Here is a 21,702-nt window from a genome sequence, read left to right on the forward strand (position 1 = left end):
CCTTATTCTGAAATAACTGTAAATCACAGCTATCCAAGGGCCCAATGTCTGCCAAATGCAATAGGATTTGTGAAGCATTTTAGATCTTTAAACTAGAATAACAGAATGTATCCTTAAGTGATCTGTTCTCTTCCCATAGTATTGTTAGTGAGATCCCCAAGGAAGAGATATGAATGGAGAGAATTGATATCTGAGGAAAATGACACTCCCTGAAAGGAATAAGCGACATGGAAAGATGAAGTTCTGTCAGAAAATTCCACTTCTCTCTGCTTTCTAAATCATGATTCACAGTAATGTGTGTATGCATTCAGGGTTAAGGAGGCAATCTTCTTCCCCTTATACCCTATTTACCGTATGTGCAGACAACTAAAGGGATAAAACAGAGAGGAGCCAGGATGGAAAGGAAAGTTTCTTCTCTGCTAGTGTTTTATGATTATGTAGCTCCAGTGTACTGTGATTTTATGTGTCATTTGAAGCAAGGATATTGCCACATGATGACCGTGGACTCCTATTTCCAGTCTAAATACAAACTGTCCAGATAAAGTGTCAGGGGCCTAAAACATTCATTTCCCCAAAACACACAGAATAAACCACTTCTGCCATTTATCCAGTGAGTTTTCCTCTTAATTAATTAAAATTAGATCAAGAAAAAAAGGCAATAGCAGAGAGAGAAAGGAAAAGGAAGAATGTATTCTTCTACCTTAGCTTCAATGAGATTCTTATTGTAGAGGTTCCTCTCTGCTTTCATAGCTTCACAGCTGTTCTGCTGCTGTTTTAATTTAACCGTAGACTCTTCTATTTTCTTTTCATAGTCACAGATCTGTATTTCTCGTATTTCGATATCTTTCAGGTGCTGGAGGACCTGGAGTGGAAAGAAGGAAGTGAACAGGATTAAACCATCATCACAAGATTATAAGGATGGGGCTGAGTCTGTGATTTTCTTCCAAGATGACAAATACAAATCCTTGTGATAAGTTTTAGCTAGAGCTAAAAATCACTTCAGTCCAAGTAAAAGTTTAACCTTTCTGGATTGCTTATGTGGGACAAAATTTTATTTTAATCTGATACCTAGGTTTTGTTCAAGACTAAAACTTACAGATGTATACATTTAATTTAAAAAAGAAGCTGCAGAAAATATTGCCACTGAGCAAGTTCAATAAAATCAACATAAAGAGCTTTCAACAAGAATAGCGTTAGGTTATTTACAGAGCAAAGTTAGACTTTGTAGGACAAGATAAACAAAAAAATGTATGTTTTACCGTGAAGCCCAAAAGGTACTTCTATATTCTAACAACTCTTTTTTTTTTTTTAAAAGAACACATGATCACAAACTATTGACACATAATTATGATATTAGGAAAGTCAGTTAATGTAACTTACACTTGGTCTAATCAAGCAGTTAATTACCATTAGTTGCTTCTATGAAGGATTAGAAATAATGATGTGCAGACTACCTAAAGAGAATGGAGTACTGTACACTGTAGAAAGAGGACCATATGCAGTGTCAATAAGCAAAAATACAAAATTTTATAGACACTTTTATTAAACAGTTACCACCATAACAATACATAAGAATTACTATGTTAAAGAAACAAAACCACAAATAGTTGCTAAACGTTATGATGGGCTTCCTAATTACTTTTTTAAACATAAGAACCTTCCTCCTGCTGTACAAAGTTGAAAGCCAAGCACAAAATAGCAATATTCAAACAGAATCCAGAATTATAAACAAAGAAGAATAAAAGAAATAAAAAGAAAACTAAGCAATACACATATCAAGAACATAATTTTTCAGGTTCACAGCCCAGGGGAGAAAACAATGCCATCCTTAAAGCTGGGGAAAAGACCAAGCATTAAAGAAAAGCTGAGGAGTCACATGGATGGAATCACAGGCTGGAAAATTCAGAAGAGAAGTCCATTTACAACTGCATTTCATATTCACTTCTCCTGACTGTTTTTGAAAATAGTAATTTGATCTAACTTTTACATTCATATGTCAAATCAGAAGAGTAAAACAAAATAAAAAATGTTTACCTCAAATAGTAAGCGCAAAGTTTGTGGCCAACAATGTTATTCCTTGCTTAACAGTAAAGCCTTGTGAGGTCAAACTATGGGGCAGGAGCTTAATTAATTGAACATTCTACCAGGTACCTCCAACCAACTTAAAAATAGGGGACAGATGAATAACGAAAATTTTGTTACAGCAGCAGGAGCTGCAGAGGATCCAGAAACTGCTTACAGTGCAACACAAAAACACAGTCCCAGTTTATTACCTACACCTGCCTTTCACATTTTTGTTAAAGCAACCTGCCAATAGTAATAGCAGGGCAAAGAAATCAATAAGAGATGTTTCTGTCTGCACTACGGTGATCATAGGCTGGAGTAAGATTTGAAAGTAGGTCACTGCATTTTTTTAGTCTTTTACTTGACTTTGTTACAATGTAAGTGCAATAAGGTACTGGACTAAGTTTTCTGAGTTGTGTTCACAGGCTGGAAGCTGACTCTGCTTTTTCAGGAATGACTAAACCCAAATAATTCTCCCTTATAAATACAGAAAGATACATGAAATGTTTCCCAATAGAGCCCTGTGGGAGGTTGAGAATCCTCAATTCTGATATAGTTGATGACACATTACACCTCTCAGATTTGGCAACGAGTGGTCAAATCTAAGCAGAAAGTATTTGATATTCATTGTTTTCTTCTGTACCCTCATAGGTTTTTTTCTGCACACTTAATTATCACCTACTGCTGGTTACCTGTTCAGTTCAGTGAACTTATTCGAGACCTCTGAAATAGGTAATCCTTATTCGCTTAACTTTATTTAACCACTTCGAGAAGTGCTGCCATGGTCTTAATAATAAGCCTGTTGAGTATTACATTTTCCAAAGGATTATGCAGATTTATAAAAGGAAATACATTTTTTAAATTTCCTGGACACGTTGTTAAACTGTAAACTTCACACTGTAAATGGCTTTTTTTGACAAACCAATGTATTAGAGACTCTTTCTGTGACCTCGCACAAGGTGCAGTCAGGGAACACTTCAGGTGAGACCGAAGGGTATGCTTCACCACTTCGTTGCAGCAGCCTAAACCTTCCCCTGGGAAACTAAGTTTTCATAATCTAAGAACATCAATTAAAAAAAGAAATATTCTACTAACATTTGCAGCTTAGTAATACACGCTACACAACAAAGAGCCAGATGTAAGACTATTCAACAAGTGACACTGGTACAAATAAACAGTCAGCTAGGCCAATAATTACAAGAGCAAGTCTAGCATGAATTCTCACCACTAAAATCTTTTACGGTTGTGGATATAACTTTGCTGACTCAGTTCATTGGTTACTCAGTAGTAAATGATGACTTTGAAAGAGGAATTCTGCAGCTCTATAGATTCTGTCCTGCTGTAAATAACCAGACAGCTTTCAGAGCCAGCACGGCTCTGTCTGCCTTTCAGGAGTTCCAAGAAGTCTTTGGACTGAGATGAGTTTGGCTCTTTACCAGCTCTTAACACAATTCAGGTGTGCAGCAAGCTCCTGCAGAGCCGGCTTGACAGTGAAAGGTGATGGAAGAGCACTGGCTGGCCATCAGATCCTGCAGTCAGATCCTGGCCCAAAGACCCCTGCCCGCCAGCGGCTCATTCCCCACCCCCTGGGAAATGACTCCTGCAGTCTTGCCTCAGTTTCTCAAGTCCACATAGGTCAAGCAGTGAACCTAAATATAACCTAGTGGTTATATGTCCTCCTAATATCCTATATACATATATATATCATGTCCTCCTACCTTGTATTTTGGCCTGTCTTATCCTTCAAACAACGAGCAATTTTATGTAGGAAATCTCTGCAGGGGCAATACTATCATCTCACACATTCCTGCGCTCAGAACTGCTTCTGCTGCTCAAACTAAATCAGGAATTGCCCCTTTAGGGAACCACAGAAGCATGTACATCCTTTGGAAAGGCACAATCACAACACAGTCATCAATGTACAAACAGCTCAAGTGCCATAACTCACCCCCTGACATTCTGTCTTACAAGAAGTGACAGAAAATTTGTACCCAAAGTGGCAGAGGCAACAAAGAAAAAGTAAACGAGCAAACATTTGTCATTTTCACCCTCAAAATATTGTGAGCAACTCTAATCAGAATTGAAAGCAGGAGTCTTGTAGTTCTGAGTGTTATGAATTATTCCCTGGCCCTAGTTTACAATGTTCTTAACTCATATCTATGCTGTTAGAAATGCACTATGAGGGAAAAATACAAAATATGACTTTGTAACAAAGACTAATTCCACTTTCATGGAATACTATTCCAAGGAAATGACAAAAGGTATTCTAGTCAAGGGAGCATATACTATCCAAACAATGATTTTAAAGCCTCCGGTCACATGAAGTTGAAAACGATAATTTTAAAGTGAAAAGATAGCAAATAACTTGTGAGTAGAAACAACCTGACAGGTAGTCCCCATAAATCAATGAGCTTCTTGGAGGGCCCTTCAATGTGATCTTCATCAACTAATGGAACACGTTGCAATGATGCTTCTGAGCATACCCTCAGGAATAAAGTTGTACACAACACTAGACAGCAGGAAATACAAATTTTACGTAGTGCTACTCTGCAGCTATTCCTGGTAAACTTTGGTTTTGCAGACTACTTTGAGCATGTTCAGAGGTTCCACATACTAGGAGTAATCCTTCGAAATGCCAAGTCTCTTACAAAGATGTTGAGCACTGTCAGCTCTCACTGGCCTCAATTTGAGGACACCAGTAGTATACGAGATAAGGTCTTTTGCAGATAAGACAGAACAATTAATGAGTAATTTCCAACTGCATACGATTCAGTTGTGGGACTCGGGTATAAGAAGTCAGAGGCCTTGTTTTGAAGTCCAGCCCTAGTTTCACTTCCCAAACGATTGCTGAATAAGAGAAATAGATGACTGCACTCCAAGTCTCTCACAGAATACACACTCTTTGATGAGGTTCCCCCAGAGAGACCTGAAACAGTAATAGGCAACATGCACCGATAAGAAATCTTTGTAAACTGTGCGAAGACCACTGATCTAAGCTTCCTCCCACTGGCACATTAGGAAATTATTATATCGTCTTTGTGGTTTTGAGAGTAAGATAGGAAAGAGCAACTTGCATAAAAAGTTGTTCCTACCTTCTGTTTGAGCTCATTGGTTTCACTGATGAAACAATCTCTTTCTTTCTCCAACTGGTTTATAATTTTCGTTTGTTTCTGAGCTTCATTCTTATAATTTTGGATTTCTTGCTCCAAGTTCTTCTTTGACTGTATATGGAGTTTCACCAAATTTATCTGCTTCTGAGTGGCATTGTTAGCCTTGGTCAAGTTCTATAAGATATACAAAATAACGACTCTTAAGCTGAAAAGGAAACACTGCCAATACTATGACAAAAACATGCCATTGTCCAAGTGGATTATGGACTTCCCATTGTTATTACACTTTATCTAATTTGTTCAGTTGAAATACTTCAGCCTCAAATCTGATTAAAAAAAAATATCTCTATCAGAGTTCCTAAATAGTGTTTTTCCTGATATGAAGTAAAAACACTAGTGCCTGCATTACCAAAAAAAAAAAGATAGGATTGTTTACAAGTGAATATAACTAATAACTGCAAAAATCTCACCAGCTTTAAGGCATTTAGATTGTAAAGAATAGCAATTGCCATTAAAATAAATAATAAAGCCAAATACCCTTCTTTCTCATCCCTGAAGTTTGGTTTAAAATTATGCATAAGGTTTAAACAGAAAACACCAAGACACCTTCTTTAAAAAAGTCATCCTGCTGTTCCCACTTTGAAATTTCTTTCAAAAAAGAACGGTTATTTTTCACCTGTCAAATCTGGGCCCCTGCTCAGGACAGTGACTCTATACCAAGTAAAGCACCTCAGAAATAATCTTTTAGCATTGAATTTACTAGATTACACTTCAAGAATGGCCATAAACATGAGATGCTACCCTGCAGTACAAGAACCTTGGGCTGATGGAAAACAATCAGTATGAGAAATGGACCTAAAAGCAAGGGTTCGTATTAACACAACCTGTCAAGTTGCTACACAGTACATCAACATTTTGGTTAGTTCTTTTACTAGTGAAGACTTAGTTTGCCTAGACTAATCTTAAACTTCATATGTTACAGAGTGTAAAAGCATACACATAGCGAGCTCCCTGGATATCAAATAGAGTTTACACAAAGGTGAACGCATGTAGCAGTCCTTAAATCCCTGACAGTTTATATGTTAAGACATAGAAATCTATTGTGTGTTTATGAATACTAATGCTATTTCAATGCATAGAAAAGAAGCAGTGTGTTCATCTGCTTAAGGAAATCTGAATGCTCTACTTAGCGTTATATATTCTACAACATTTTTGTGTCACAGAGAGTGTTGAAACTACAGACATTTCATTCTCAAACTGTGAGATTTTTTTATCAGTATTACCAATGCAAGCTCACCATGCTTAGCATATCCCTTTCCCTCACGAGCTCATCTACAGCTTTCTTGTCAATCTCCCCCTGCTTTTTGGAAGCCTCCAACTCTAGAGAAAAGGAGAAGAGGGATTAACTCCTGGCTTCAAACTGTATAATTGTTAAAAATGCAGAAACAACTGAGTTCAATTATCTATGACCAGGTTTGGGAGTCTCATGTATGACCTAATGATCACGGGGAAGTTTGATCATGGGGAATTTTATATGGCACCTGGTCTGCTGGCGACAGTTGGAGTACAACTGTCTCAAAAGGGGAAAAGGATCCTTGCACAGGAGTTGGCAGGACTCGCTGAAAGGGCTTTAAATTAGGCTCAAAGGGGAAAGGAAATAATACCAGGCTCACTAGAGATGAGTCTAAGGATGGCCTTCAGTCTGCCATCCCACTCGAGGTGGATAATGGTGGTATGTGTGATGAACCCGGGACTGCTGGGGATAAGACTCAGGGTGACATATCAGTTGCTGGAGGTGGTATCTGTACCATGGATCAAGTCCGCCAATGTCCGCATCATGGGCAATAAACAGGAGGAGTTAGAAGTTTCACCAAGTTCTTAATACTTGAGAGGGAAAAAAAAATCTTAAAACTATTTTTTTTCTGAAAAACACTTTGAAAATGTGTCTATTTTTATTTCAAAGCATATTTGATTTTGAAAGTGACTTGCATTCTAAAGTTTAAAAAAAAGAAATGGTTTAAAGCACTCCAAAATACCTAAAAAGTTTTGGTTGGTTGGCTGGGGTTTCTTTTGAAGTTAAACAAAATCTTTTGTTGAACTCAAGGTATTTTCTTCCAAAATTTCCATTTAGCAAAAATATCAAAATTTCCTTCTTAAAGCTTTCCAGATCTGCCAGCAAGTCAAAATCGATACTTGGGCAGCTCTAGTATCTATATTGACCAACTGAGGCCCTAAACATACCAGAACTAAGTTTATCAGGTCACTTGCACATGTTCATTTCCAGACTGTAACTATTCAGCAGAATCAAAGCATGAAAAAAAGTGCATCCTAACCATGTCTGATTTCAGTAAGCTCCAAGACTGGTTCTCTCTCACAGGCCAATGCAGGAGCAATGAAGATGCATCGAGGACAACTCTGCGTGATGTGGCACAAACTGGCATACCACAGAGTTCAGCTCTGTTTGTCTGTTGTATTTCCACCCTACATATGCTGCATTATGTAAATTCTGCAAGCCTACAAGGCTTCTAAAATGTTGCTGTAGATTCCAACTGTCGTTTATACAGTCTCATTCTAGACACTAATGGAGAATGATCCTAACAGGAGGATGCACCCTGATGGAACAAATTATGAATCAGAAGATAGATCCACCCATTAATTAGGTACCTACCTCTCTCCAGTCCAGAGATCTGATTTTTTAGGATGTTTCTCTCATGGGCTGCATCAACTTTTTGTTCCTCTGCAACACGCAGCTTATTCTGAAGCACATCGCTTACTTTGTTCAGCTTCGAAATTTCAAGGCGCATCTGAGTCACTTCATCCTCTCTGGTCTACAGAACAGTAACAAGGAAAGAGAAGAGAAGGTATCCACAGAAAGAAAAAGCCTCTATACTTGGCATACACTTACTCAGTGAAATTCAGGAAGCAAAGTATAAGTGCTGTAGGTCACCTGAGAGAAAATAATTAGCTAATTGAACAATATTTAAAATAATTTAAACAAAGCCAGCTAAGGCAAGAAAAATTATAATCAAATCTTATGCTTCAGGGCTAAAGATGATCAATAAAGAATCCCCAGCTGCAAACCTCACACACGAGGTTAGTTTTGCAGATTAAACATAGGCAGCTCTAATTTCCTTTGAAGTATTAGGGACAGTGACTGCTATGAGAAACCTATCTGTAGTGTGGTCTGATGGCATGTCCCTAATAGCAGGTATCTGTTATCCACACCTCTTTTACAATCTGTTTGTCTCATTTGCTATACAATCAGAGGAGAAAATAATCAATCAAAACACTGCATAGTTAAGTTACCAGGAAACACAACCAATAATCACAACACAAATTGGTCTCTTTCCTTCTAAGAAGTAAATATAACCCATATAAATCAGTACCACTGTTTACAGCCATCACAGACCACAGTGTTCCACTTTCAGCCTCAGATACCGACTCTGTGAGACAGTGAATCCTGCTATGTGAGTATCCTCTAGGAGGATGTGAATGTCCTCAACTCTTACAGACAATAACCGTCAAGAGATTTATGTGTACTTTCACAGTTTGTGTGGCCCAACATCATAGTGGAGGCACTCAGCACATTGCAGGATAAAACTGCAAGCACAGTGCCTACAAAAAGAGTATTTCAGATCATGACTGAGGCTCTTAGAAGCTTAAGCAATTGGCTTAATTAATAACTGGGAAGTATCTTCTGTTTTGCTCCCAGAAGTCCATGTGCATGACTATACAAGTTCCATCAACCTTTCTTGAAGTTAAGATGATAGAATCACAATCTGCCTTTTGACACTCTAGAGCCCCAAATGTCACATTTTTTGTAAAGTTTTAAATAATCATGGGTATTGCTATAAGTAATGAAAAAACCAGATAACATGGAAAAGGCAACCATTTGTTTTCCAAATAGGCAAAAAAATATCCTCTAGTCTGCCTAGCAAACTACAGCAGAAAACAAGCTCCTACCATACAGTCCATTAAGGATCGAAATCAGAGTCATCTGTGTTACATTCGTTATGAACTGAGCTTTTAAGCTGTCAGTGGTTAGTTTTTATCGTTCTGACTAACAGTTCCCATTGGAAAAGAAAAAAAGCTCTCTATTGGCAAACAACCTTTTTATTTCAGTGAGTTGGTTATATTTGACTAAACCTTGATAACGATTTTCTACCTGAATATCCTAACGTTTCGTGTTTTAATCTCAATGATACGAAATGCAAGATATGGTAGACAGAGTAATGACATCTAAGAGTTATACACTAACCTTTATCACAAATGTTCTCAAAGTACCTTAAAAAGCAGATACAGGAATAATCTAATCCTTCCCCAACTGAAACTCACTTACTTCTGAGACGTACAAAAAAATGGTTTTTACAACCATGTAAAGTCAGGCAAGAAAATCATTTAGATCAGAAATTAAACACCAGCTTGGTTAACTATATTTCACTTCCCCAGTCTATATTGTGGGGGTAAAATTTTAGTGTTTGAAGTAATTCCCACCAGTGGAAGCTATCTGGGACATTGTTCAATGGGTTTTACAAACATTTGGGTTGCATTAATCGCTGCAAGACAGAAAGTAACTGGTCTTATCTGAAGATGTCACAATAAAAAAATAACAACACCTTATGCTTTTCAAAAGCACCATGCATCCTTTATCAACACAATGTACTGAGCATTTTGGTTTCTGTGTTTTACGTAACACGGCTGCTTCAACAGGACAGGTGCTGCGCTGTCAGGTGACAGGGCTGGAGACTGCACCATGGTGCTGCCACAGAAAGAACAGCATCCAGTGATAGCCAGATTTATTCGTAAAAACTCCTCAGATTTCCTCCAAAACCACCCAAAGGAAACTATGAGTACAAGAACCAAGGCCATCCCTGTCCCAAGTGGTATGACTCCCAGAGGGACATTGCTGATGGGATGCATGCACTTTCTGGGACTTACTTTCAGTTCTGCTGTCTTCTGCTGGATGTCTTTCATCACCTCTTCCAACATGAGAGTGTGCTGCTCATTCTCTTGCATGAGCTTATTATTTTTTTTCTCCAATCGCTCAAGTTCCTTACTAGCTCTTTCATTCAAGATCTGTTAAAGAACAATCCTATTAACTCTTTTTAATCTCATTACAACATCTACACATACATGAAGACAAAACCTTCCATCTCCCCAGTAGACGAAAGCTGCTACAGATTGTTGTCTCCTTAAAAAACACTTCATTGCTGATGAAAACACTAATGTGAAATATGATAGATGTTCATACTGACTAAGAGAAATGATAATTTCTAATGAATAACAGAGCTGGTGTCTTTTATTTTTTTTCCCCTGAGAGCTTAGCAGGTCTCTCTTGCAGGTGGTAGATAAATATTTTAGTTCTTGTTAGGCATTTGGCAAGCACCAGTAACACAACTTGATACATATAATTACTGAAAATGAGTATGAGATTCAAATTACTTCAATCAGCAGAGGGCAGGGGAGCTCTGTTTCTTAGCAAGTAAATCCTATATAAATACGCTGATAACATTTCTGTGGGTACATGGTTTGCTGAGACCAGGACACAATCATTTTCTTCTCTAATTAGTCTTCAGTCAAAAGTGTGGAACAGCAGTTTCATGGTTTCTGCAGAGAACATAGACTTCAATACTGGAGCTGCCAGTCTTTTCTTCTGCTTGACGGGACTTCCCCTAACAAATATTACTCCCTAAGTGAGGAAAGAACAATGATCATATTTTTCGCTTCAAGCATTAATGAGTGACAAACTGATGTAGGCAATATGTGCTATGCCCTTAAACATCAAAGGAAGAGAACTGGAAATTCCCTCTTCCGGAAGCCTGCAGAAGCAAAGACAACGTGAAAACAAGTAATGCTGTTTCTTGTGTTGCAAATGTCAGGGTAACATTGTGTTTCAGGACGTGACTTGGATGTGGGTTGGATGATGCCTACAGTAGCTGTACAGTAGCTGTATCAAACCATCTTCACTGTCGTGCAAGCAAGCGTATTTTATTACAAATTTCAGTAGAATAAGAGCAGGCATCACAGCCAACTACAATTCTGTTGAGAAACAATAACCGAATGATTTTTCAATGGCTGAGTCACCTTCTCCTCCAGATCTGTGCCCTGACTCTTGCACAGTTGGATATCAGCCTGTGTTTTGGACAGACATTTTGCAAAAACAATGCAGGGCCTCCACAGACAACTTCAAGTCAGCACAGGCAACAAAGACAGTACGATACTCTAGTTAATTAGCCCAGGTGCAGCACTTTAGGTGAACTATCAGTTTCCAAGATAGTTTGGACAATTGAATGCTCCTAAAATCTGGACTTACAAAGGTTGAAAGGGACTACAGGAAGAAAGAGGAAGAAGGGAACAGAACCAGGAATTGTACACACCCTATTTAAAATCAATGTGATTGTCCTGGCAGATCATGGAGCTGCCCTGAAAAGCTGCATCAGATCGATGGTATGAGGGTATCTCTTTATGTGAGTTATTTTACTAAGAGTCTGTGTTGACAAAAAAATTGTCACAGACCTCAACCTTCACAAAATGAGGGATCTGAAAGGAAGTAAAAGCCATAAAAGCCATAAATTTACAAGATGCACACAACTCCCAAAGAAGTTTTCCTTGAGGTTGGACCGTTTTACAGCGATGAGATCTCCCCTGCCATTTATTGAAATTGCTTCTCTGAGAGTTTCTCAAAGTCAGGTGAAATGGACTGAAAACTTGAAAATTCAAACACTTGCAGAACACTATGTTAGGACATTTTCAGATAAAGTTTTTAGAAACAAAATGTGGAAAATAAATCAAAATGGTTTACAAAGACAGTTCTCTGCCCTTTCACAGAATCTCTTCTGTGAGCTTGAGAGGTAGATAAAAGTTACTGTGACAGAGAAGAAAGAAGGGGTTGGAGGTAAAATGACTTTGCCAGTGCCACTACAGTCAATCAGTGTCAAAAGTGGCATTATGTGTCAGAAGTCCACCCTCGTAGTCTCCCGTTACTATCATTAGATCATCCACTCTTCACAGACTTTCTCATTTGCTGTGATCTTTGGAAGACAATTTCTAACAATATCATTGCAATCCACTAGAGGAAATCTATCTGAAACCTGTTCAGCAAACTTTACATTTTTATTTATTAGTAAAGTAATATTTATATTAAAATATATATTTATTAAAATTTATTGATGTAAAATAATCTCCCTCCCTCTCCCTTCAGGAAAACCCATATTCTTCATATTTTGACATCTGACCCTATGAATACAGAGAACCATGAACCCTACCTTCTGCTCTTTTAGACACTCTTCCATTTTCTGTTGTTCCTCTTTATTTTTCTGTATATGCTGCTGTAAATTCTTGATCTCAGCTTGCTTGTTACCCACTTCTTCTAGAAGAGTTTTCCGCTCCTTCTCCATTTTTTCCTTCTTTAGAGCCTCTTGTGATGCCTCATTCTGACGCAGCTGGATCTCTTGCTGAAGCTATAATAATAAAGAAGACAAAATTTTTAAGTTCTGCTGCCTTTATTCAGGAAAACAAGGTCTCTCACCTCTCCTTCTGCTCTGCTTGATTTTGAAAACAAACAGCTTCTATACTACACATGGAGTATCCCAGATCTTCTCAGAAGTAAATATGTTCTCTAATGTTTGAACAAAAAATGCTGCATAAGGGAACCTATTTACTGATGACAAGAATTTGTTAAGCACCAGTTAGTTCACCCATGCAGAAGGGTCTGGCAAAGTTCAGACCTGAAAGCATTCCTCTGGACATGCAGTGGCACAAATGTACTTTCAGTTGTAAAATGGTACTTCCTGAATGCAGCATTAAAACTAATTTGGGCTTGATACTGTATTGCAAGCATTTTTATTCTGATTTTCCTACCTCATTAGTAGAAACATTTATTACACTGGTATTAAAAGAGAGAGATGTCAGACCAGTGTTCATTCTCACAACTGCTCTCGAAGTTTCTCTGCAGAAACTTGGAAAGAGGAACTTTCTCTCATATTTAATAGACTGTCTTGTGACTTCTGCTCCCTCTCTCCCCCAAAATGTGACAGAGCAGAATCAGCAGAGAGAAGACACAGGGGGTTGATCCACATGGAAATATTCAGTTCAGCCAGGGACCAGCAATTGAAAGATGTTCTTCGCTTAAAGATTCCTCTCCCTCTGAGCCCACAGATGAAAAGTTGCCAGAACTGACAGTGTCTGCAACAAGATCTTCAAAAAGACATTGTCATTTAAGCAGTCTGAAGTGGAGAATAATTTCATACGGGGAGGATAGGAGGTGGTTACAAATGCTGTAACAATCCCATAAATTTAAAGGTTGATGGAGTATCAGAAGATGAAGGCTGGCAAGATTCAGTAAGTTTTGCTGGGAGTTTCAATCCTCTCTCTTTTCTCCCATGCACAACAATGTTGCTAGAAAAGCAAAGATTCATACTGTCTTGTAATACACTCCCATCCATCTGTTTTAGAAACTGAAACTAATTAAGTACATGAAGCCTAGGCTGATCTTTACTATCTTACTTGTGATTAACAAAAGACTGTAAGCTAAATGCTGCTCCTATCTGTTCTCTGTTGTGTATTTAAGTGTTGTTTTCCACTTTTCCTTTCTCCTATTGTCTTGCTCCAGCCCCTATTTATATTTTGCTTTAAATTCTTTTGTTCCTCGTTATTATATTTTTAAATTTTGATGTATCAGAGTTCAGTGGGTTTGATGTATCAGAGTTCTCTCCATTCAGTGGGTATCCTATTGATCTTCAATCTTCTGTGCCTCCATCTGCTAATCACATTTAAGGGAAGCTATACATATTGATCAGTAAAGAAGAACTGTCTATTCAGATGGTCAGAATATCAGAGAACCTTACAAAGTGGAGACAAAGACAGTAAAGCTGAGATGGAATATGACTGCTCTCTACAGACCACAAGTTAGGTGAAAAAATACTTAAGATGAAAAACAGTAGTGAGGAATCAGTGAGAAGAAGAAAGTAGGAGGTCTCTAGCCATTAGAAAAGTGAAGCTGTAGAAAAAGTTCCCATAAGAAGGAAGAGAGAAAAGAGCCTAGTTAGCTTTTAAGTCAGAATTTGACACATTCTTAAAAATAATGGTATGGCATCATATGAAAACCACTGCCAATAGCAAGGGACCTAGGATCTCCATTTCAGTTCTACGTTCTGAGTGGTTCTTCAGAGGCACAAGGATATACAATGCAGAAGAAAATCCCCATTTCCAGGATGAAAGGTAACTGTGATTCAGGCAAAGGAACCTTGGTCTCACCCAAGGCATTGGGAAGCTACGGAAGCAGCTGGTACATAACATTACACTTTGCAAAGGACACAGCCTAGAAGCATAGAAAAATATAAAAGTCACTCATGTGAGAGTTCTTTCTGAGCACTCACGAAAATGTCTGAGATGTAAAAGAACAGGTGGTAGCATACTAGTCAATGGAGATCAAATGCAAGAGTGGAGAATGGTTCAGAACAAAGCCTAAAGTCACCAACCGGTGATCCGTACAGACCTGCATAATGGATTGTTCTGCCTCGTTTTTTGCCTTTTCTGTATCCTGCTGCTGCTTTGTGGCCTGAGTTAGACTTTGACGTAACTCCACAACCTCTGACAACAGTTGGTTTCGCTCCTCTGTTACCTCTTCTTTAAGTTTTAGCAAATCCTTGATACTGGAAGCAAGGAAATAACAGTCAAGCAGTGTCACAGGCCATTTATGTTCTTGCTCCTATGTCAAAGCAAGATCTTTCATGAGAAACAGGAGTTTTAAAGTAATTTGTTTCATTTTAAACTCCTTTTGGATTAAGGCTCTGCTGGTCAGTTGAATTCTGTGCTCTGTCTACTGTGATCATAGTCACCATCAACACAGGCAGCTTTAAAACTCAACCTAGTCCAATAAATCACTTTCTCTTGTTATATCACATCTTTACGGGTCCAAAGAAACCTTGTTTCCCATGAAGGTAACAAGGAACACAATTCCTCCTCTACCCACTGCAAAATTATTCAGGGATCAAAAATGTTACATTCTTGTTAGCAGTCCCTCTGCAGCTTACCTGACCAGGCACCTAACTAGGTTATATCTTACAGTCACCTGCTGTCAGAATAAAAGAGGCTCCCTGTCTGGACACATTTACAATCTGAAAGAAAGTCCAAGCAGTTTCAAGCTCAAACTTAAGAACCAGCCTTACAGTTCCAAAAGACTATAGGGTTTTCATCTCTATAGGGCTGAAAACCTGCAAAGGAGTTGCCTAGTCCCATGGCCTTGTCACTGGACAGAGTACTTAAGCATGGAATTTGAGGGCAATATAGAAGTAACCTTAAGAAGAAATTGTAAGAGGGCAGGTCTCAGCAGCCTGGGCAGCAGCTGGAAACTGCAAGAGCGAGGTCCTGGCAAATTAGTAGCTCTTGGCTCTTGCAGGACAATTCAAAAAGCAGCCACAGAGAGCTGCCCTTAGGGAGAGTTATAGCAGGGGAAGGCTGAGGGACCAAGCTTTTACCTCCAAGGAAACCTGTTACACAGGCCCAGAACATTTTGGGGACAAAAGGTGAAGGAGTGGATTTCTCGTGCATCCAGGTGGTTTATGTGCTGGCACATTCCTTGGAGGGGAAATGTTTGAGCACACTAAAGGCCTTGCTCACAGACACAAGCCTTGCTCATGAAAGCCTTGATACATAGTGCATGGGGAGATGAGCATGTCCCATGTGTAGCCTGAATGCATAATATAAATAAATACGATACAGAGTATGAAAATTTCAAGTCAGAGCCAGCAGGGCCAGCCATCAGAAATCTCGACCTAAAGTGCACAGGCCACAGGGTCAATATACTTAATATCTTAAGAGTTTACACGTAACCTTAGAGCATAAGCACAGTCTGAGGATCTGATAGGACAAACACTGGCTTTTGGAGGGCTTTTGAGCACACTGTAGCAACTAGAGACTCCACGTGAGACTAAGTCCCTCTATGCGTAAGTGTTCAGTACAAAAAAAACCCCATCGTCTCAAAAATGTATAAATATAAAATGCAAACAAGAATACAGACAGTGATAATGCCTTATAACAAATCTGGGAACAGAAGAAAAATCAAGTGTCCTGCTTCTTTGACTAATCTACTCAACTCTGCTGCCATCACATGTAAAAATGTTGACAGGATGTTATTCTCAGAGTCTGTGGAAATGCTAGTCAGATAAAACAATATGACAGATACTGAGAAAGTACATAATATTGATTTTTATTTGATCTCTCAGTTTAATCCAATGCTGACCGAACTCACTCAGAGCCTGATTCGGCACTTGTTCACCACATAAACACACAGACCAATAAACGTGCACTCATGAGAAAAGTACACGGCAGAAAAGACCTCTCTTTCTGTTTGCCAGTGTCTTTGTACTGTCTAAATGGCTAAATCAGGTATCGAATGATAGAAAATCAGATCAGGCTTTCCCCCTGAGGAAAACTTACTTGTACTCCTGTCCCAGGTACAGTCCAGATCCTTGTTCCACTAAATTAGTTAGGCGCACAATCTCTTCTTGCAGTGAATTAATCATTTTCTTTGCTTTCTGTTCCTTTTCATAGGCTTCATCCACCATTTTCCAGGCCCTTTCAATCTCCTAGGAGCAAAATGGAAAGCAATTACATAAATTAAACAGTGTTGAAAATGAACAACAAATTAAAAATTAATTGCTTTGCATTTCAGTTAATTAAGAAAATTAATTTTCATGCCTTTTCATGCTTAGAATCACAACAGTTTTCTTCACCACTTTTCTTTTGGATGAGGTATAGCAAACATTTTGAGCCATTCAGGCTATGTCAATTTACACCACAAAAGCTCTAACACATTTTTGTTAACTCACAGATCTGAACATTATCAAATCTCACTCTACGAGATTTTGGTCCTGTGAGTCCAGCTGATATATAAAAGAAAGTTTGCTGAAAATTCAGTGTCCACAAAGGTATCATCTACTTAAATAGCTCACTCATGTCTATAAAAATCTTAGTAACTGTTATGACACTGAACATCCAGTTTGACGGATACATGTCCTCCTTGCAACATAGGAAAATGAAGCAGTGAAAAAAATTAAAAAACATCTCCACAATGTAGAATATAAAATAATTTAATCTATATCAAATTGTTAACAGCAGTTCTTCACTGAAATTAATATCTTTGGTTTAAAAAAATCAACCATTTAACATTAATTTCCAAATTACACCACCTGAATTATGGTATATTGATAATATTTTTCTTAAACTATTTCAAATCAAATAAATGTAGTACTTAGCTGTTTACCACCTAAATTAAAAGTTCAAGCTATTGCACTAGCAGAAGTAACAGGCTATCAGAATTTGCTGAGAAGGTAACACAAAATATAACACCTGTATGTCTTCAAACTGGAGAGTGAATACATTTTCACTTTATTTATTCAGGTAGTTCAGCATATTCAAATTTGAGAAACCATCTGGAAATTAAAGATCAGGAATGTTTCCTCTTTTTTTTTCCCCCAATCTATTGATAAAGAGTTAAATGGTGGGCTTTACTTGTTCAGAAATTCTGAAGAATATTACAGTCAATTAAATTCACTACCTACAAAGAGTATTTTCGTAACTTAATAAATAGTTCAACATTCAGTTTGAAAAATGTGCTTCTCACTTATGTATCAAGCAGTCAATTTTTATGGTTTATACATTCTGAGTTCTAATTTCCATTCAAATCCAGCAATGATCACACATAAAGCATTCAGCATCATCTAGTATATAATAAATTTTTAATTCATTATTCTCTTACATAAAAATGTTCAATTATGAAATTTAAATAAGTGCATGCTAGGCTGAAATTACAGCATGAAGATATAGTGTATCATCTTGACTGGCAAAAAAGCATAAAATATAGCTGTAAATAAACATGTTTCAGATTTACCAATCAGTAAGAGGCAAACACCCTTTCTCTAGAAAAATGCAAATAGAAAGTAAGATTAAAGCTGATTACTTAAAGCTTCCTGCTGGCTGATTAGACTGTGATTAAAATTGGAGAATTAAATCATTATGACTGGAGTTTTGGGGGATAGAACTGTGGATAAAATCAATACGCCCTCTGAGAGGTCTCACTGGTTTCAGTGAGTATTTTGTTCCAGCGAGTATTTGCAGAAGTGACCGCCTAAAGTCAATGAGGCTATTCAGAAAAACAGTGATTTCAGGTCACCCTAAGCTCTGCTTTTTTGAACTTTATCTTGCCTTTCATGTGTAAAAATTATTGTGTTGAATTTGTATTCATAAAACCAATCTTTATCAAAAAAATTAACAGGCACGGATGATGGCCTTGTTAAAAAGCAAAACCTAAATAAGAATTTGCTACAGATTTCAACATCAGCAAAACTGGGCTTCATTGCAGTTGTCTCTCAGCTGTGTTTTTTACTTTGAATAGAGGATCAACAGAGTGCTTCCTTTAACTTCAAAAGTAAAGAGGAGGAATTGTTTTTGATGGTTGAAGCCTTCACTGAAAGAATAATCATGTTATTCCTCAGTGGTAGAGGAGAACTGAAAGAACGCGGCGTGTCAGCATCATCGGGTAATTGCAGCACACGGTTAGGTAGGTAACATGCATTGCAGTCTGTGGTATAACTGAAGATGGAAGCACGCTGGATGTTTGTGGTTAGAAAATGGAATTAAAAAATTTTGGGAGAAGTACTTGAACTTTGAAAATTGTGAGGCAGAACTCATAGAGTGTGACTGTCTTTATTTCATTAAATAGCCCAAAAAATGACATCAGTTTCACTGCTCAGAAACTGAGAATTACTGAAATGCTTTCTTACTATATTGGATTGATACCCCTGGAAATTGAAAATTTCATAATTCCAGGCAGGGAAGTACAAGCTCCTATAAATTCTAGCAGTCTTCCAGTGCAGCCTTGTGAATCAGTACCCCTATAAATGAAAAAGAGAATTGCATTCCCTTTGTGTTCAGCTTGGCCCTTTGCTCTTTTGATACGACTGTAAACAACAGACTATTATGTCCACTTTATTAAAACTACAAACCAGAGCACTGAACAACCATCAGACAGCTAACAGCTATTGATTATTACTGACCTGGGTCCTACCAGCCACTGATCTGCACAGTTAACCCCTGCCCTGAAACAAATTCTACTGATTAGAACCAGGCTTCACATGGAGAAAAAAATGTGCTTCTGCAACTTTTATTTATGTATGAAACAATGACCTAGAAAAGGAAGTCTGTACACCTGTTACCCTGATGACCCATCAAGTCACCAAGATTTAGGGCCTTAATTTGAAGCAAATATACCATTTTTACACAAACAGCTCCACCAGGATTCTCCTATCCTTTATAAATAATGAAACAGTAGAACAGATTGTTTATTTAATTTAACACTGAAGAATACCATGTTTGCTATTCTGGCACTTGAACTTTCCTCAACACTTGCCTTGGGCACTTGCGAAACACATTTTTTGAATGTTAGTAAAATTATAGTGAAATGCTACAGGTGTAATGGAACTTCCCTTCAGAAAGGAGAATAACATGAAATCTGAAGCGTACACCAAACAAAACTCCAGAACATGATACGTATATTTTAAACAATATCCAAATAATTCCCGAACATTTTAACGGAAAGACTAATTCTCATAACTAAACTGAAAAAGCATCTGCGCTGTTTACTTGGCCCACAGCACACCACTAGAATTGAAATGTCACATGTTGTGCATTTCACATCATTTCTAATAGGATCATATTGTCAAGCAGCTTTTTCACTCTCAAGTCTCTTAGCTGGCTCAATAGTCAGTGGTATTGTTAAGTCAGATCTCGCCTAAGCTTCAAATTACCCGCTGAAATTGGAGAGGCTCTTATTTTTCCTACTTTTTTGCTCCTCTGTTTTATGACATCACTAAGATAGTATCTCTTCAACTTGTGAAGGATTGCCTCTGCTACTCTTCGCACCCAGACTATTGCCATGTAATAGCAGAAACAAAATTATAAGGATCATTGTGGTTCCTGACACCCACGTCCCACCAGATTTCGATTAGCAGCGGTGAAAATCAACAAGATTTTCTACGCAGTCTTCCTCCTCCTTGAGGATGCTTTGAGCAGTACCATGGGCTTGCAAGCTGCAGTCAGAGGATGACAGCACTGCTATTTATATTTACTCTGAGTGCATTTTCTTCATGCTTCTAGAGACAAGAAACTTCATTTCAAAGACTTCTACTTCCGCAGTGCTCATAGATCACTCTGGATTGGTACACTGTATTTATTTTACCGGAACAAAACACTTTAAGGCATGGGGTTTTTCAACAAAATGCTAAATTAAAGCCTGTCTAGGCACCACAGCCCAAGTTTCTAAACTGTAAAAAGAAAAAAAGTTCAAAATGCAGTCTTCTGATTGTTTAGAAGCTTTAGATTCCTGGTATTCAAACCTCACTATAAGGCTAAACACATTGACTGTTTTTAGCAAGCCGAGCACTTTGATTTGACAGGGTTCAAATCAATAATAACAAAAACCACATCAGAGTAAATTTGTAAAACCACACTGAAATGCCACGTAGGATTCCTTTTCAAAAACATCATGAAACATTTATTTATATGAGTTGATGACATTTCCCTGGTCTAAACCCCATATTTCAGTAGGTGCGTAGATTTTTTTTATGTTCTGGCAACAGTTAACATCCAAGCAGCCTTTCAAAAATATTAATGAATCAAAAACTCTATATTAAATTGAAAATGTGCTATTTTAAAGAGGGAAAGCTTAAACAAAAACTACTAGTGAGTACCTAAAAAGCTGATGGAGGCGGTTTAGTGCAAATAAACACAGAATTTGACTGGGAACTGTAAAAATACTAGGCTGAAGAAAGAAAGTAATTGGTAGCAAAGCAGAGGTTAAAAAAAACAGAGATCCAGCTCAGTACTTAGTGCTCCAGCTGGTTCTCTACATAAAATGTTCTTGTAGATGCTTTTCTATTACCATGTTTTTCATTATCACTTTCAGATCACATTTAATTCTCTCACAAAATTTACCGTCTTCAGTGATGATATAGTTCCCTGATCATCTTCAGAGAGTTTTCTGAGTGTGGCTACTTTAGATGAATTCACCAGAAGCTCAGCATTCAGTGCCCTGCATTTTTCCATGAGACGCTTTTCATTGTTGTGAGACTTCTTCAGAACAGCATAGAGCTTCTCATATTCTATTCGGAATTTTTCAAGAGTTTCAACTCCCTTAAGTAAATTGATGACTTCTTGGAACTCTTTCTCCTGTGCTTCAAATGCACTTTCCTCTAGATTCAGTTTGCCAGACTTTTCCTAAATAAAATGAGATAGATAATCAACAAACAGGAGAAAATCAACATCTCACTTATGACCCCACAATACAAACCCCCGATACATTAAGTGTGGAACAGCTACTAAGCAATCATGACAAAATTTTCTGAAATAACAGTTCTCTTGCTAGCATACAATATGCACATTGTAGGCTATTTTTCAAATAGATCTCACCCACTTTTACTGAAATAACTTGTGCTTCAGCAGTCAGAGTTCCTGTAATTGAGTACCACAA

At 37.8% G+C, this 21,702-nt stretch overlaps 1 protein-coding gene across 1 annotated transcript in view; it reads right to left on the reverse strand.

Annotated features, from left to right (window-relative positions):
- Nucleotides 1-21,443, reverse strand: part of CFAP58 (cilia and flagella associated protein 58) — a 57,986-nt gene extending 36,543 nt beyond the window's left edge. The window contains exons 1-9 of the mRNA XM_009878093.1: nt 21,168-21,443; nt 16,614-16,762; nt 14,671-14,827; nt 12,440-12,634; nt 10,113-10,250; nt 7,843-8,002; nt 6,472-6,554; nt 5,157-5,348; nt 701-862 (exon numbers count right to left, since the gene is read on the reverse strand). Of these exons, the coding sequence (XP_009876395.1) occupies nt 701-862; nt 5,157-5,348; nt 6,472-6,554; nt 7,843-8,002; nt 10,113-10,250; nt 12,440-12,634; nt 14,671-14,827; nt 16,614-16,762; nt 21,168-21,278 (1,347 nt within the window). The 5' untranslated portion in view covers nt 21,279-21,443. The remainder of the gene's footprint in view (nt 1-700; nt 863-5,156; nt 5,349-6,471; nt 6,555-7,842; nt 8,003-10,112; nt 10,251-12,439; nt 12,635-14,670; nt 14,828-16,613; nt 16,763-21,167) is intronic.
- Between the last annotated feature and the right edge of the window lie 259 nt (nt 21,444-21,702).

This window comes from Apaloderma vittatum, unplaced genomic scaffold, assembly GCF_000703405.1.
Source record: "Apaloderma vittatum isolate BGI_N311 unplaced genomic scaffold, ASM70340v1 scaffold13861, whole genome shotgun sequence".
Taxonomy (NCBI): domain Eukaryota; kingdom Metazoa; phylum Chordata; class Aves; order Trogoniformes; family Trogonidae; genus Apaloderma; species Apaloderma vittatum.